At 39.0% G+C, this 17,470-nt stretch overlaps 1 protein-coding gene across 4 annotated transcripts in view; it reads left to right on the forward strand.

Moving 5' to 3' along the window:
- mctp1a (multiple C2 domains, transmembrane 1a) overlaps window positions 1-17,470 on the forward strand; it is a 136,221-nt gene that overhangs the window by 35,288 nt on the left and 83,463 nt on the right. For all 4 annotated transcript variants that reach the window (XM_023400949.2, XM_023400951.2, XM_023400950.2 and 1 more), the window contains exon 2: window positions 13,492-13,612. In XM_023400949.2, coding sequence (XP_023256717.1) covers window positions 13,492-13,612 — 121 coding nt within the window. The remainder of the gene's footprint in view (window positions 1-13,491; window positions 13,613-17,470) is intronic.

The raw sequence follows: 17,470 nt of genomic DNA on the forward strand, positions 1-17,470 counted from the left end.
ACCCCCACACATACACAAATACCCACACACCCCCACACCGCCTTCCCTCCCGGCTCTTATTTCACCTCTTCCGCCTCTGTCTTTCTCTGTCGGTGGTAGATCTTTCCTTTTCATTATTTATGGAAAGTTGCTGTGTTGTGCAGCTGTCAGATGCAGCAAAGAAGAAACATGTGTCTCTAGCATTGATACTGAATTTCAGTGAAATTCTTGTCTCAAATGTCCTTGTCAACGTGCCTGTGAATGTCAGCTGTCACACTGCTCATTATCATTATTAACTCTCAGCATGTGTTTCAAAGGGAAGTCCAAAACAGTTGCATCAGGATGCACCACTTTAAATTCACAGGTGACACAGTTGAAATAGATGTTGAAAATGTCAATTTTGGGGGGGGGGGGGGCTCTTCAATGCTAGTGAGCATTGAAGAGGTATGCTAGTGAGCATTGAAGAGGCAAAGAGGAACAATGAAAAACTGAAATAAGAGGTGTAGAAGATTTCCCTGAGAGGTATAGCGAGGAATCTCTACATAAACATTGTGAAATATTAAAGAGCCAGCTACGACTGGTCGAAATTAGTCCTGTTAGCTAAGGTAGTCATTGGGATCAGTGACAAAGATGTGGAAAATTGTAAAGTAAACAGGGGCGGATGTCATTTCTGTGGCCAGAACAAAAGGATCCCTTAACAAATCCAACTGACTCACCACATAGACAACAGCTTCACTTCCTTTAAATAGTATTCAAACAGTATAATTGTCACACACTGTCATTCTTTCATCACAGTGAAGCTTTTTGTCTGTAAAAAGATTTACCGTGACAAACATCATAAGTTATCCTTAATTGGCATTCCAGAACATTTTCTACCACACAAGAAATCTAATCTCCGTCTCCATCTAATCGTATAAAAGTATGTGCAGTTACTGAACCTCAAAACTTTGCTTTGCATTGTATCTCGGTGTATCTCACTTAGATACTTGGCTTGACCACTTAACATTAAAATTCCTGTCTACTGTCATGCTTTCACTGCTGCAGCCTTTTCCTCAGCATCCTCTCTTCAAACAAACTTAATAGACAAAATGTTTGTAACTGAATTAAACTAATTTACATGTGCGATCCCAATCGATAGACTGGACTAGAGATTCACAAATCTCTCATTATGTGAGGGGGAAAAAAATGTTGGCATCAAGAGTTCCATGACAGCAGTAGATGAATAGATTTCATAGCGATGAAACACCGTATGAACAAAACTGTTACATTGTGATCCAGTTTGCACGCTTCTTGAGTAGAAGGAAACTAAGAACCTATCATGGATCGCGTGATGTAGTGATTAAATACACAGACATACTGTATATACACACACACATAGTCACAGACTATAACTTAATCTTGCTCATCATGGGATTAACAATGAAAGAGTCTCTCCCCTCTTCTGGTCTCCTCTCATATATGACCCAGTGTTTATCGGCTGACCACTAATTTCACCGTAACCCAAAGTGGACCAAGCCACGCAGCTCAGCCCTGACTGGGATCTGGGAGGGAGGGTCTTGACACAGCTGGCAGGAAGGATGGAAACTGGGTTACTGTCCAGAGGTAGATTAGAGTCACATAAAGGGGGGTGACATTAAGAGTGGTGGTGGTGATGATGATGCTGATAGTTGATCAGTTGTTAGAAAGAGCAAAGCATATAATCGTCATGAGGCTGCGGCTCCTTTTGTGCTGAGTGTGGTGACTTATTGTGGTCTAAGGGGACTCCATGTTTCCACTTCCTACCGTTTCATCTCTCATTCTCAGTCTATTTATATTTCTTTTCTCTCTTGGCCTTGATCTTCCACGGTCTCCTCCTCTCTGCTGTATGCACACTTTTTTGATGTGAGACTCGACATGTTTATTGGACATGAATCAGGCTTTCAAGCATAACCACTATGTTCCCCAATTCCTCATAGCATTGCTGCAATGCATATAAAAGTCATTACATAATGGTACACACACACACACACACACACACACACACACACACACACACACACACACACACACACACACACGTTTGCATTTACTGTAAGGCCTTAGGTTCACTGGGTAGAAAATTTCAATGATTTCAGACAAGTTGCCAAGTGTGACACATGGAGACTGTTAGTTCTTCAATAGAATTTTGTTTTTGTCTATGCTGTCTGCTTTTCATTTTGTCTAGTTTTCAGCTCCAACTTCATTTAATCACTGCAAATCTAACATAAAAAGTCAATAGTATCTGTGCTGCATTTCTATTTATTAAAAATGTACTAATATGACAATTATTATTATCACAGTTCGTTATAATTACATATCCATATCGCGCAGTTGTATTTCTGTTTGTTTTCATAATTGCACCTAATTCAGTGTTCAGTTATGTGCATACAGTTCCATCACTGTGTCTAAAGGGCATAAAAGGTTCCTTGTTATTCTCCATCAGCAGTAAGCTTGACGTTGTCCTCGGGGCTTAGAAAGCTCTGAGGATGCCCTAACCTGCTTTGACAGGAATGTATGCAGCACTCCTACTGCTACTCTGTACAGGATGTCAAAAGAGCCAGATAGGAAACACAAATAAAGCTCAGAGAGTTCTGTCCTCAGTTGGCCCCCTGACTCCTGGTCTTTGTCCACAACTGCTCATACATGTACAGGAAAACTAGTCCACAGTCTGCACATAGAGGCCAGATTTGAGTCCTATTAAGTGTGTTAGTTGCCATGACTGAAAGCAGTCTGAAGAAAATGGGTTGATTTACGGTTCAGCGCTATCCATCTTTGTCAAAAAGACTTTATAAAAATGCATTTACACTTTGTTCGGTTTATTCACTTACAGCCATCTTCAGTAATTATTCTCTTTTTCTCATTGGTCACCTGTGTTTGTTTGACCCAATGAAACTCACATCTGCAAGACTGATGTCTGCTGCTTTGTCTTGTAATGATATCTGCAGGATTATAAAGGATTAATGTTTGGTAATTTGATGACAATTCTAGAAGGGACATTATTTAATTAAGAGCCCTTTGGGTGTTCAGTTCTTTTATTTTACTGATGTAGAACTATTCATTGCTGTCATGGACGGATCCGTGTTTATGACTGTAAAACAATAATCCTCTGAAAGTCAGTCACCTGAACACTGTTGAACTGCTGGTGAATGGGGAGATTAGAGTTTTCACTGTCTTGAGAGACGGAGAGAGACTGCTACCTTGCTCCAATCCATGCTACCTTTCCTAGAAGCTGACCTTATTGACCATAAACCTTCAAGAGTGTTGTGTGAAATACATGACTGCCAGCTGTAATTACAGCAGAGAAATCACTCACTGGGGATCCGAGGTATAAAGGCAGTGTAGCAGGACGATGAGTTAATTAATTCTCATAGCTAATGTTGCATTTTTGTCATGTGGAAGCACTTTTCAATACAGACAACAAATACTGTACTCAACAGAGGAAAATGAATTTTGTTCTATAACCCTATTTTCCATTTAACGAGGAAAGCACAACTTTTGTTGTTGCTTTTATGTTGAACAGAATCAGTCAAACAAAACCTTCTTTCATTTTTTTCATATTCATATATTTTTTTTTTTTTTTAGATTTTTTAGAAGTAAAAAGCAGTATGAATCTGTACAAAATTTCACTTTCAGCTTTTGTGTTGCTTGACAGTTGTCAGCGCTCGCTGCTGAAGACACATTTCAGTTGGTTCACTTCCCCGCCTTGGTGAACACTTGCAAGTGGGAATCTTTTCCATTCTCTCCTTTAATCCCACAGGGCAGGTATGTGGTACGATTCACATTACTACTTGCTAAAAGAAAATTTGACATCTTCGTTGTGGTTTGAACCTCATTTCAAATGTTCTCAGCAACGATGTTATGAACGTTAGTAGTTTCATGTTTGAAAAATTAGGCTGATAGTTGGGATGACTCTTTTATTGAAATGACACTGAGCTTTTTTTCCCCCCCAGTTATCGTGTCATTGTACCTTTTAATCATTCATTGATTTCTATATCTGTGACTCCAGCTCTCCCTCACTGGGTTTCTCTTTTGTGATCATAAACAGTTGATAGACTGTGAAATATCACCATCTGAACTGTTAAATCGTCTTTAAGCATCAGGTTAATGTGAAAGGAGAGAGAATATATTTTGACATTAGCATCTGTTTCACGGAAAGCAGTGACATTCAGAGGGAAATGAGCTTATTAGTAAACAAGGATGTCTGTAGTGTATAAATATTTCTTTTTTTTTCTTTTTTTTTTTTTTTACCATTAACAGATTCAATATTCTGAATTTATCATGTGAACTGAGGCAGAGACTTTCAGTATTTATATTGTGTCACTGTTGACTCTTTGACTTATCAGGATTTTACCTGTCACCCATTCAAACACATCAAGTGTTTCAGCTGTTATCAGCAGTATTGCATCAAGAGACTCATTACCCTAGTCTGAGACAAGCTTTATCTCTGACACTATAAGAGAGAGTAAAGAAGCTTGCTCTTTGCACAGCGCACTGCTAGAGTGTTATTAAGAAAAGAACACACCAAAGAGACCTCATTATATAGCCAAGTGGCTGTTGGCTGTCTACCTGCTTGAGCCCTGCACTGGCTCTGTGCTTTGTCACATTACACATTACCGTGCTGCACATACTCCGGAGAGGAGAGGCTCAGTAATGGCCCTGAGATAGTGGTATTTAATGGAGCAGCTTATTTGGCAGGGAAAGTGTAATGGAGAACATTTTTCATGGTTTTGTGACTGGCATGGTGAGATGAGAGAGAAATATGTGCGTGTTTATCTGTTGCAACGGTTTGCACAAAAAAATGTAATATAGTGCCCCAATTTAAATAAATAAATGCAACAATAAGTCCCAGACCTTGCAGTGGAAAAGTGATTTTTGTGGTCGTGATCCTATCATATGGTCTTACTGTGGGGAAGAGAGTGAGTGGAGGGCAGGAGAGAGGAAGAGGATTCAGATGAAAAGTGGCAGCGGAGATGATTCACTGAAGTGACAACGTTATTGAGTTCCTGACAACATACCTTACTATGCGTGACTAATATTTGCTGAATGGATATGTGGTTCTACATGGATTTTGAAGTACAACATTTATGTACTTGATTTTATTCATTTATTGAGGTCAAGATTTTTTTTTAAGTGGGAGATAACTAATAGAACAATTTTATTTTAATAATACCGATATATATTGTGTGTATATATATATATATACTACAAAGTCACCGTTTGAAACACAAGAAAGAGAGGCTAAAAAAATATAAAGGGCAACTATCACTGTTACCTCACTTCAGGAGGGTCTTGAGGGACAGATGCACTGTAGTGTACTGTAATATACGGTTGGAAACAACCTCAGCCTGAATTTCTTCCTCTCCACTATTTGCCTCCCCCATATAACCTATATTTAGAGCGAGTACATAAAAGACACATTTCTAGCAATTCAATAGGCCTCACTGACAGACCTCAAGAGCCTTCCTTTTTTTACTCATGTGTCTGTGTTCAAAAGTGTCTATGTACTGTATGTGTGATCATACATTTTATGTGCCTGTGTTGTTTTAGTCAGTGGATATTTCACAGGGTAAGGGTAGAAACTGCGAAGCACCGAACCCAAAGGAGGAGACTGGGTCAGTATTTTACAAATTGTAAGTGTCTTTAATTAGTGTGATGGCATTAAATTAAGTGTGTGTGTGTGTGTGTGTGTGTGTTTGTGTGTGTAGGTGTGTAGGTGTGTGTGTGTGTGTGTGTGTGCGTGTGCGTGCGTGCGTGTGTGCGCGTGCATGTGCAGAATATGTAGATGTAGGTATTACATATGTTTATGGTGCTGAGCTTACATCCTGTACAGGCAAAGCTGGTTAAGAGGCTTTGTGGCTGAAAATGAATCCTTATAGAGAAGTAATGGGATCACTGCATTAGCCTGTGAAATATCACAACTTTGACTGGGGGCTGTGTTAGGCTCAGCCTACCTTCCTCTTATACTCATCTTTTCTATTCACCTTATATGCTATTTTTGTGTTGTGGTGGAAAGCAAGGGGTTTATGTTTTACCTCAAACAGATAACAAATTTAGTTTTTATTTATAAATTGTTTTTTTTCTCTTTTCTTTTTTTTTCTTTTTTCTTTTGTGGTTGCATAGCAACACTCAGTTAGCATATTAGGTATTTGCCCGCACAAGACCTAGATTCCTGCCCTAAGGAAATAAACAAAGAGTAGACAAGAGATGCATCTGCTCTATGATGTTCATTTTCACTTTTCTTTTATTGTTAAGCACATTCACATTTTTGTCAAGGCCTTAAACAAGACATTAATTACAAGTTAGTTACACTGTATTGTCCTGTCGGCATGGCTTAGCGGCATGATGGTGAGCAAGATCATCTGTCACAATGTCACTGAACAAAATGGTTAAAGTGCATCTATCAACAGCCATGTGTCATAATATAGTATTCTTGAATAAGGCACCTCTAAGACTATTAACTAATGAATAAAACCACACGTTAATACATTTAGTTTTGGTTTTGGGTTCTGAATACTTATCGGCATAAGTTCATTTCTTGAATTAATTAAATAGATTTTGTGTTACCATGTCTAACAGCAGAACTCCTTTTTTTTTTCTTTTTTTTCACAGCAGTGCTGCAGTCTATAACGTCTCTGTACTCAGACATTTCTTCAGGTCCTACTCAGTTTGGCAAATACAGAGAACATTGATTTCATGTGAAAACCTTGGAACAAATAAGACTGGATACCTGTTTCTGTTTAGTTTTTCTCACCTCAAGTCGACCAGAACACAACCACCAAAATGCATGTTTGTATGTGTGTGTGTGCATGTTTGATGTTTGCTCCCTTGAATGATCGTTTCGATGTGAGGAATCACTTAAACTTTCAACTTAATTACCCAGCTCTTATTGTGGATCAATATTAGTTATATTAAAGAAGTGTGGCTTGCTTTATGTTTAGTAGCAGAGCTGTGTTTTTTCAGCTCTAATGGTGAAATCAGATTTCAGATCATTGCAAATTGCTTCTAAACTGCTCAGGTTATGGCTTTAAGGAGCTGATGAAATGGACTTTAAGTTTATGTCTATCTTGCACTCAGGGCAAATAGATGTAAAGTGCAATGCACTTCAGAAGTTTGGATAAGTCAAGGGAATATCAGAAGCTTTTAAAGGGAAAGGGAGATGGCAAACTGATTGGGTTATGGCATGTTGGCCATGATTATGTAAGAGACTAAATACAACTCTTTTGAACCATGCGCCTGGTGAAGGGACTTTTTTTTTCCACCATTTTATGCCATTTCATGCCATAAAGGCGGGGCGGGGGGGGCACAAATAGTGGTTTTCTGTTGGACAGCTAAAAGTGGCATCTCTACTAACAGAAGGAAAACTGTCATGATGTTCTTATTAATGAGCAAAGCAGGAACAGGTTATTGTTATGCAGGAGTGGAGGTGTAGAGCCTGGAAATTACCTGCCATCGCTGTGAGAAACGAGAGTCTGGCTCCACACAGTGCCCTGGGCTAAATACAGGCTTCCTCCTCAATAAAGACACCGTTGTCATGACATATAAAATTCAGGATAAGAAATAAATGACTCTGGTTGACGTCTTAAGTTTTCAAAGCAGCTTTGTTACGTACAGTTTGCCCTTTTAAATGTGAACTGTGAACTTTTAAAACTTTCCCAATAGGCTGTTTTTCACTTATTTCATGCAGCAGTCAAGGTTAAACTGCAGGGCTCTGCTTAAAGATGGCACATCACATCATTTCGTAATATTTTTTAAAATAACATCACCGTCAGGCATCACTATCACCTGTAACCCCCCAGAGTTACAGGTGATTGAAGGGCTGATTTAAAAAAAAAAAAAAAAAAAAAAAAAAGAAAGAAAAAAAAGTAAATTCCAAAACAAAAGCACTTTCTGTGTCATGGTTTGCATTAGTAACACAAGGAAACTAGAGGACCGAAGTTCTTATACTGCAGTGTGCTTCAAATTTCTAGGACGGTGAGTCTGGAAATTTAGGCCTACTAATGTAAACTTTCTAAATGTTTCTTTTGACATGCTCAGAGATCTATGCAACTCGTAGTAGACAGGAAATTGACATACAGTGAAATCCAGCAACATGGTGCTCTCACTTACTGGTTACTTATAGCTGGTACCAGTTATACAGATATTATTGAAATTTGGTGGGAAAGGAGGAAAAGTCATTTTTATTTTAGCTTTTTAATTGATTACTCCCTGAAGCATTTCATTTGACAACATTGTCACCTTTTCTCCCTGCCATCATGTCCACCATAGAGTTTGGTTTAACCTTTCAGAACTGAACATTTTCACCTAGAGCCCGAGGAAGACTTTTGTCAGGGAGCCGCAAACTCTTGAGTAGTGCGTGGGTTGTGAGTGCATCCCTGGTGGTGAGCCACCAGTGCTTGCTCACATTTGGTGCTGGGAAAAATGGAACATTGGGAGCTGCCAGATGACCGGCTTTAGGACCTAGTCTTTTGATGTTTGCCATGTTGACGCTTTTCGCTGTGTATATGAGTGTGAGGCTGTGGCTGAAAGGGGGAGATTCAGGAGCAAGATGCTGACTGAAAAGGCCAAAACTTATGTTCTCCTGTAGAACAAGTGATTTTGGTAAAAAGTTCGATTCAGTTTCAATTTGCCATTTAAAAAAAAAAACCAAACAAACAAAAAAAAAAAAAATGTGAGTGAAAAGTGATCAGAGCTATAAAATTCATTACCTCAACACCAAACCTGAGTTTTTTGTTATATCTAATCTCACTTTGTCCTAAATACTATTGCTCTGATCAAGTGATCAAGTGTTACTGATTGTGGCATTGTGTGTGTGTGTGTGTGTGTGTGTATCTTTGTGAGTTTTGTTGCACAGTGGAATTTTGATTAAGGTTCAGGGCAGTCAATGACAGCGTGCCTGTTTTGACTAAGTGGTTTTTATGGCTTTATAACATGCCTCAGAGCTGAACCTGAAGCTCAGTGCAGTATATCCACATAATCTGCTGCTTAACCCTCTTGTGCCCTCCAGGAATGTAGGCAGCAGATAATGTGCTTTGTGTCTGGCTGGAGTTTGTTGGTGTGGAATATCCTATTGAATACTCTCATTTCAGAAGCGCAATTCATCATCTGTCTTTATTTACTGATGAACAGTCAGCTCCCCTCTCTGTGATTCAGTGCGGATAAGATTATACATTCACACACACAAACATGAAGAAAAAGGGAGCACACACACCAAACATACATGCATGCACACATACACACACATACAGGTCATACATACTCTTTGTGCATACACTGAACATGTATATGCAAACCACCCTCTGGAGACGATGGAAGGGTGCCTTCAATATTTGCAATGTAATTCTGACCCCCCATTTGTCTCGTTTGTAAAGTAGTATTTAGTTAATGGAAAAGGAAATTGGTATTGATTGATATTTGAATTGATTCCGTTGGGATTCAGTCTGAAGGGTTTTCTGTGAAATGCTGTATCCAAATACCCAGAGCACTCTCCAGTCTGGTTCCCCGGGGATTATTTAATGTAAATGTAAAGTGCTCTGATAGTTGAGTCTCACTGGGTCAGTGCCACATAGAGTTGTAATGGAAATCTTTCCTGTTTCTTTCCTGTATTTACATTCTGCCTGCTGGATGTTTTTTTCTTCATGCACACACACACACACACACACACACACACACACACACACACACACACACACACAGCCAACCACCGTCTGGCTAACAATAGGCCAGGATTTAAAGTTTTGGGTCTTCATTAGCCCTTGCTTTTCTTTCAGTACGTTTAGAATTAATTTATGTAAATTATATATGACCCGGTTATTGGGCTCAGAAACCTTGAGTAGAATCTTGTATATTTTTGTGTATGTCATGTGTCAGACCAGGACACTTTTATTGTAAAGAAATTGTGGCCAAATACACTGTCTGTTGATCTGTATGGTCTCCCTCTTCCAGACTGTTTATTACTGACTGGGAGAGAGACTGGAAATTGGGACGTGGTAGCTATTGTTTAGTTTCTCTGCCAGCTTCAAGGAATCATGAAACACAGAGCAGGTGGAGTGAGATGGATCTTGGCTGCCTTTCCTTTCCTTGCTCTCTTCCTTTCTTCTCCATTTCTGTCACTGTGAAAGTGCATGTGGTGTGTGTCTTCGGAGCACGCGTCTCTTTACTCAGCCATCAATGTGCCGAATCTGCCGAGTCTGTCCCAAAGGATGAACCAGGGCCATGTGCCTGTGTGTCTTTTATGTTGTGTGAGTGTTTATACTTATTTACTGTACTTGTTTTCTTTTTTATTCTCTTGTGCCTGAGAATTGTAACAAATAATAATAGACATTTCATCCAAAATAGAGTTTTATAAATCATTTTCTCATCGGTTTCCTTAAAGAAAATATAAAGAATGCACCAATAAACTATATATTTGTTATTTTGGGTATATTTGCTTTTCTATTGAATCCACAATACTGTGTAAACATTTTGTAATTTAAATGTCATGAATGTTTATGACTCCTTGACACATGGAAGAGAGCAGGAAATCGGCTTTTTTTGTAAGGATCTCCTGTAGTGTTGGTTTGCACTTCAGAGGCAATTTCAGCTTTAACTCACCCTATCTTTGGCAAAAGCGGATCTTTTAAATGGATAAGGAGTGTTTATAATTAGATTTTTTTTTTCTCCGTTGGTTTCAGTGTTCAAGACTCAAGCTGTTCAACTCAGTTAAGATCAACACACTCTTTAGAGCAGTGCAAATGTCACTTTCATTGGTCACAAGCTTGGACATGAAACACAAAGCAACACTAGTCTTTAACTGCTTGTTTTGTTCTTTCTGTACCGTTGTAACTCGGCATATTGGTCCTGATTTTATCGAGTTGCTTGTTTTAGCAAAGACTCCATTGATCCCATCATGTACACTGTCGCTCACCGGAACAGCCTACGCTATCTGCAAATCCATTTCAAATCCTGTGCTCCCTATTACTTTTGTGTGCATCTTTGTGTGTATGTACCTTTATTGTTGTGTCTGTGTCTGTTAGTGGTACTGTACGGCATACAGACACTCTGAAAAATACAAAGCAACTGAGGGGTTTTATACATTCTAATAGAGAAGCAAAAAAAAAAAAAAAAAAAAAAAAAAAAAAAAAAACATGTACACAGATATTTTCTGTGGACACACTGTGTCCTGAGTTTTCCATCTTTTTCTTAATGGCTGTGTGTTATGATGTGACCCAGCTCAATGTTGTGTGGCCTCTGTCTTTGTGTCACTGATTGTTAGTCATGTTCATAGACGAGAGGGCTTAATGTTACATGGTCAGACCCCTGTAATTGTTGTCCAATCCTATTGGTTGTATCCACACAAATATACAGAGCTCAATTACAGTGACTTACATGCACTTTTGACCCCAGGTTTATCCTATCCAATCACACAGCTTTAACTCTCTGTCCCTGAATGTTCACCTTAGATTTCCTCAGATATTTGCTGAGCTGGTCCACTTGTTACCTAATAGATTCCATTTTGGTCTTTAGATTTATTTCAGTTCTGACTTTTCCCAGTAAGATTGACTCTCTCTTGCTTTCTCTGTTTATTTGCCTGTTTGACAGCAGGTGCTGTGAAGCTAAAATTGTGTTGGGGTTGACTTTTCCATGGAGATTTGGGGCTTCCAGGCTTTACACAGCACCACATTTCTTGCCCAGCTGCTGTTATTTCAAGCTCTGCTGTGTGTAGTCCACACTGTGCTCTTCACATACTGTTAATATTTTGATATACACAATCACAGATATATGGATTTTATTAGATAATTATTGCACTTGCACTATGTGGTGACAGTTATAATTACTCTCTTGTGTCAGCCCTGGCAGCCCGAAAAATCTCTGTCTGAATTGCCGTCATTTATAGTTATTTTAAGAACATAAGTAGCTTCCTAGTAAAATATTTTGTGTACTTCATTTTATGTTCCTGTTCCACATAATATGATACAAATGTCTCCTAGAAACTCCGCTAGCTCATTTGTAGTGGTTTTTCTCAAGTGGCATATTTAGCAGTCTCATTTCCTTATGCATAGAAAAAGATAGTGAAGAGTGATATTCATTGCAGATAATTACATTGATCATCTCTGAGGACAGCACAAGATCTTTTCTATAATACAGTGACACTACAAGGACCGCAGTGTAATTATAGTCACCATTATTAACCTGCAGCCTCAAAGCATGGTAGCCCCTTAATGGTGTTAAAAGCACAGGTTTGTGCTATTTTAGCATGTAACATAGAAACCTTGTTGGTAATATACACTTTTTGAAAGTTGATAGCACCATAATACACAGAAATACATCCTTCTCTATTATTACAGGGACTTTGAAACCATCAAAATAGGTCGCACTTGCTAAAACAGTCTACAGGGTCAGTTTATGTTTTAAGACAATCAGACATTATTCTGGAGGGAAATGATGTTAATAATTGGAGGAAATACTCTGACAGCCCTATTATGGAAGTGTACATTTGATGACAGTGTTAATAGGGAGGATCCTTGTGGGTCTTCTTTCTCCTTTTTTCCATTTACATCCTTATCCTGTTTTCAACTGTTTGGAGATCTCTCTGCTCTGCTCCTCTCTGGTGGGAGTTGCTCTTATGCTAGCCTTGGTAGTCTGTTAGTAGTCTCCCAGTGGCCCACTAGCATTTTTCTGCTCTTATAGTTATTCTTAGCCTCATCTCAGAGTACGATATCTGGGGAGACATGACAGGAGTGCCCACGCACCAATTGTCCAACGGGGAGGAGAAATGAGGGCGGGAGAATAAGATGAGCAAGAGAAGGAGAAAGACAGTAAGCTTTAGTGCATCTCAACATAGCATGGTTCATCATGGGTCTTGTTAATGGGCCTCTAGCTCCAAGGGGAACCACGATTAGAGCCAGAGGGGGTTCCCTGTCAACGTGGAGTACAGCACTGACTTCGGGGCCTGACGCTCAAGCATGCCAAGAAAGCTGCATGCTTGCCATGATTAGTTATCAGACTTCAGTACACATGCATTATATATTATGTCATGTGCAAATACTAATTTTGTAAAGCATGACCAATTTCTCTGTTTACCCTTTTTAGTCTGTTCGAGGATTTTTTTTTTCTCAACTAAATGTGATTTTATTCAGAGCGTCATCATTCTTCTCTTACATTTTGGATGTCAAATCAAAATAAACTACATCCCAAAAATCCATTACTAGAAGTTTGACATTCATTTTTCTCTTAATATAAAAATAATCAGTCAGACTTCAAAAATGTATGAAAATATTGGTCATCATATTAGTCTCATATGCTTGTTGATGTGGGATGTAAACATTGTTTGGTCAACTAGTGCTAAGCCATTTAAAATAGTCAAATTTGTGTTTATTTCTTTTCTTTTTTTTTTTTACTACACAGATGTGTCTCGCTTCTGTACGTACTGTATCTTTTTTCATTTCCCTCATTTTGTCCTCATGAAAATTATAATACGGGAGTAATATGAATAACTTATGTAACTTCTCTCTACAGGGCATCAGCATTGTGGGGCCCAGTAATGCAGAACACTCACCTCGACCTCCTAGTCCAGCCATGTACCAGCTGGACATCATCCTAAAGAAAGGGAATAACCTGGCCATCCGAGATCGGACAGGTAGGAGCTCTGTTTCCTTTTCTACCTGTTACCTCAACAGCATTGAGCTTTATGTATAGAGACAGGGCAAACAGCTTTATCAAGCCTCTGTCTAGCCAACCAAATGAAAACCACTTTATCTCTCTGTCCACCTTTCACAATTGTTTTTTTGTTTTTTTTTTTACTGGCACAAGCAGTGTGGCAACCAGGATGCTACCATCCTCAAAGAATTCAATTGTTTTATGCTTAGTTTCATTGTTATTATTTCTTCTGTAGAGCTGCTATCTTTAGGGGTCTCACCCATTTTTATTTTCTCAATGTAATATTTTCATCTTTTTGTTTTAACCTCCACTCTTTTTTTTTCCCCTCACACTTTACCCCCTTTCTTCTCTCTCATCTCTCTCCCCATGTAGAGTTTTATTAAATCATGCATCTCGTCCTAACAGCTTACTCCATTTTCCATGTGTGAAGTGAAATTGAATTACTAGGAATGATGCGGCACATTTAATGTGCATCTAGCCATGAAAAGAATTCAGCTTTTGCTTAAGCGAGAACATTGTACACTTTTATAGCCTAGGCGGTTGATACTAGTTTGATCTTTTTTTTTTTTCTTTTGTAATATGACTAAATCATACTGCAGGTATTTCCTTTACCTACCCAGTGGAATAACCCTTGTGACCAAAGCTTTTTTTTAAGTTTAATGTAAGCAAAGACTCTAAAGTGTCCGACCTATACTCAGATAGCCTCCTGCCCGCTGTGGTTGCTGTCTGAACCCCGCCCCCTTATGCTATGATTAAGCAGGCTATTATGTCAATGGATAATGGAAAGGCCAGCACACAAAAACAAGCAAGGTGTCACCGACAATAGTTTGGATAGTGACAGATGCCAAGGTCTCATTAGTGCTTGTAGCAGTTACCATGACGACAGAGCTATCCTGCTCTCTCATACATTTTTGCCGTACTATCTGTTCACCTGGATAATGAGCTGTACGATGCAGAGCTCACCTGTCCTGTCCTCAGCGCATCAAAACAGCTCATTACAAACAGGAGGAGACATGGAAATATAGTGGACTAAATTCAGCAGTGTTGTGATACATGTTGTTTCTTCACACAAAGCACAGAGTGGGTTTCTTCGAAATATTAATATACATAGCAGTTGATGCCAAATCTTTATGTAGTGCTGTCAGAACCCTCACATGTTGCTGCTGTTGCATAGCAGGTGAAGGATTAATTGCAGAAAGACATTGGATTTACCATTTATTTACCATTTTTTTTTTATTTTACCTTCATCAGTCTAGGCTCATTTGTCAGAAATGTAGACCAGGGAAGAGGTGAGTTGTTAAATGAAACTAGTTCGTTGGGAGAAGCAGTTTAGTTCTGCTACCTATTGATTCACTAAAAGCCCCAACATGAATTATAGATGATACAAATAGTTTCCAGTTTTGTCTGCAAAACATTTCGAAACAACATCTTTTCAGGAGGACCTCTGCTGTATGGAATTTCAGGAATTTCAGCTATTCATATCCACTGAACCTGCAAGTGAAACTAAAAATAACTATGCTGAAAGTATCATGTCAACATGCAGACCGGCATAATAATCACTTCATTATTTCATAAACTAGTGTGACATCAAACCAAGCTGCACAAAGCATTGCTTATGGAGTAGCCTGAAGCGAATCACTGAAACACTCACCATAAAACACTAGAATTGATTCTCTGACTATGTAAAATGATTAAAAAATACCTTGATATTGATAAACAACCTGATCATTTGCTGTGGTCCAAGAAATAAACTTCATCAGATTGTATGGGGAATGATGGATGGCAAAGATGGACACACAGAGAGAAAGCATAAGGTTAAGGATGGTTAGAGGAGGGAGGTTGGAGCTTTACAAGAAGCTAAAAGAAGCACACAGTTTTGTCAGACACTGCAGCTCTGATCCATGCATCAAAGTGATGTATGCACCCAAAAACAAGGTTGACTAGCCAGACACAAAAGAAGGAGGGAGAGGGTCTCCCTGACAAGAGGTGTCTGATTCCACATTGTCTCCCCTGATGTCCCTTCGATGAAGTTTCAAGTGATGAAGGGAGCCTTTTTTGTTGTTGAGTGAGGGAATACGGGCAATAGATAAATTAAAGTTGAAATGAAGCAGCCCTCACAGCCAATTAAAGGATGTGTTGCCATAACAAAAAATCATCTCCTCAAACTGAGTAGCAACAAAAATGAAGTGCTTTAAAAGACTGACACAGGAAAATTAGTAATGACAGCAAGGGCTGTTTAATTTTCTACAGGAGTGCTCCTCACTTTCTTTACGATAATTAATTAGGGCTGATGTTCTTTGATTGCAGTAATAAAAAAGCCTATCCTTTTTTTTGTTGTGATCTGTCCATAATGCAGTGTTGTAAATGAACAGAATGCAGAAGATTCACTATCTCACCTAACATTTGTACCCAGAGTTTCTTCCCATAATGCACCTTTACCAACCAACCTGTCCAAGCTCCTATCACAGTGAAATACACTTCATTCTGGAAGCAAGTATTTTATACCCTTGTTGGAAAGGAGGAACATGACTTCCTTTGTGTCATTAAAATTAGAATCAAATTTCAGTCATTTAAGAATTTGACCCTCAATTTGAGGAAAGACAACATCTGGAACACTTCATAATGAACCAACTGCAATACCACTGACTATTTTTATAGACCTAGAATTTGACTTGTGTATACAAAACATCTGCAAAGGCTCAGTGTTTCAGTGCTTGATAGTTAGATAGCACTAGAACAACTTTAAATGTGGACGGCTCACCTGCAAGCACTGTGTGTAGTCGTTGTGCCATCACACGAAATATACTAATATTTCCAAATATGTTTTCATCAGATTTGACTAAATATTTCGCTTATAAATGGTATTAAACTGAAAGCACTCCATTTAATTAAACCACATATGAAATATAAGCCTCTCTTTACTGGCCAAAGAAAAGCATTTGCTCCATATGTCACCAGCAGTCACATTCCTCATAAAACATTTTGAGCCTCCGGCGCCCTCTTGCACTCATTCATTTTAGCTGAGCATGCAGGTGCTGTCGGGAGGGTGCAGTGTCTAGAGCAGAGGGTGGACAGTGAATGTGAGCCATAGAAACAAAGCGTTAGTGCGCTGTTTACTGTACACAAAGTAGGAATACCCATTTACAGGTTGTGTAGGCATCTTTAGGTTAAATTGCGTTTATTCTCTCTGTCTCTACTCGGTGCTCAGAGGCTGGTTGTTATCTAGCTGAGCCATGAGCCATCGCAGTACACAGACCTCCAAAGGAGGATTTCCTTCATCCTTAGAAGACAATGCAAGGCTGCCTGATAGTAAGGACGTATCACTTACTCACTTGTCTGATGTTAAACAGACGAGGGCCATTTGGGAGCTTTTTCAATACACCCACAATAACTTGGTGGCATTGTCATCAGTCTCTTTTGAGCCTGAACAGTTAACCAATTTCACAGTTTGTTGCCAGGCAAGACAACCAACACTTTGACATGGTTTATTATTATGGCGGGATAACAAAAATATACATTTGAAAAGGATGAATGAAGAAGACATCAAGTAGGTAGATGTTTTTCACAGTTGTTGTATCAAAGTACAGCTTGGACAGGAGATGACCCTGATGATGAGGTTTGCCATTTAGTGCCGTTTGTTTACACCTGCCTCTGATGATACTGTATTGAATTTCATCAGCAGGAAGATAGACAGTGCAGTAGCCATGGCCATTTATGTAACCACAAACTTATTTACTTTTTCATGTTTATTTCTCCAGCCCAGTAAATTCTACCTGTCAAAATGCCATGCTTTGAATTTCACTGTATCCTGTATGAGTAAGACCCTGCTGTGTCCCCA

The sequence above is a fragment of the Seriola lalandi genome, unplaced genomic scaffold, assembly GCF_002814215.2.
Source record: "Seriola lalandi dorsalis isolate HSWRI2012SDOR001 ecotype SW California unplaced genomic scaffold, Sedor1 jcf7180002053097, whole genome shotgun sequence".
NCBI lineage: Eukaryota > Metazoa > Chordata > Actinopteri > Carangiformes > Carangidae > Seriola > Seriola lalandi.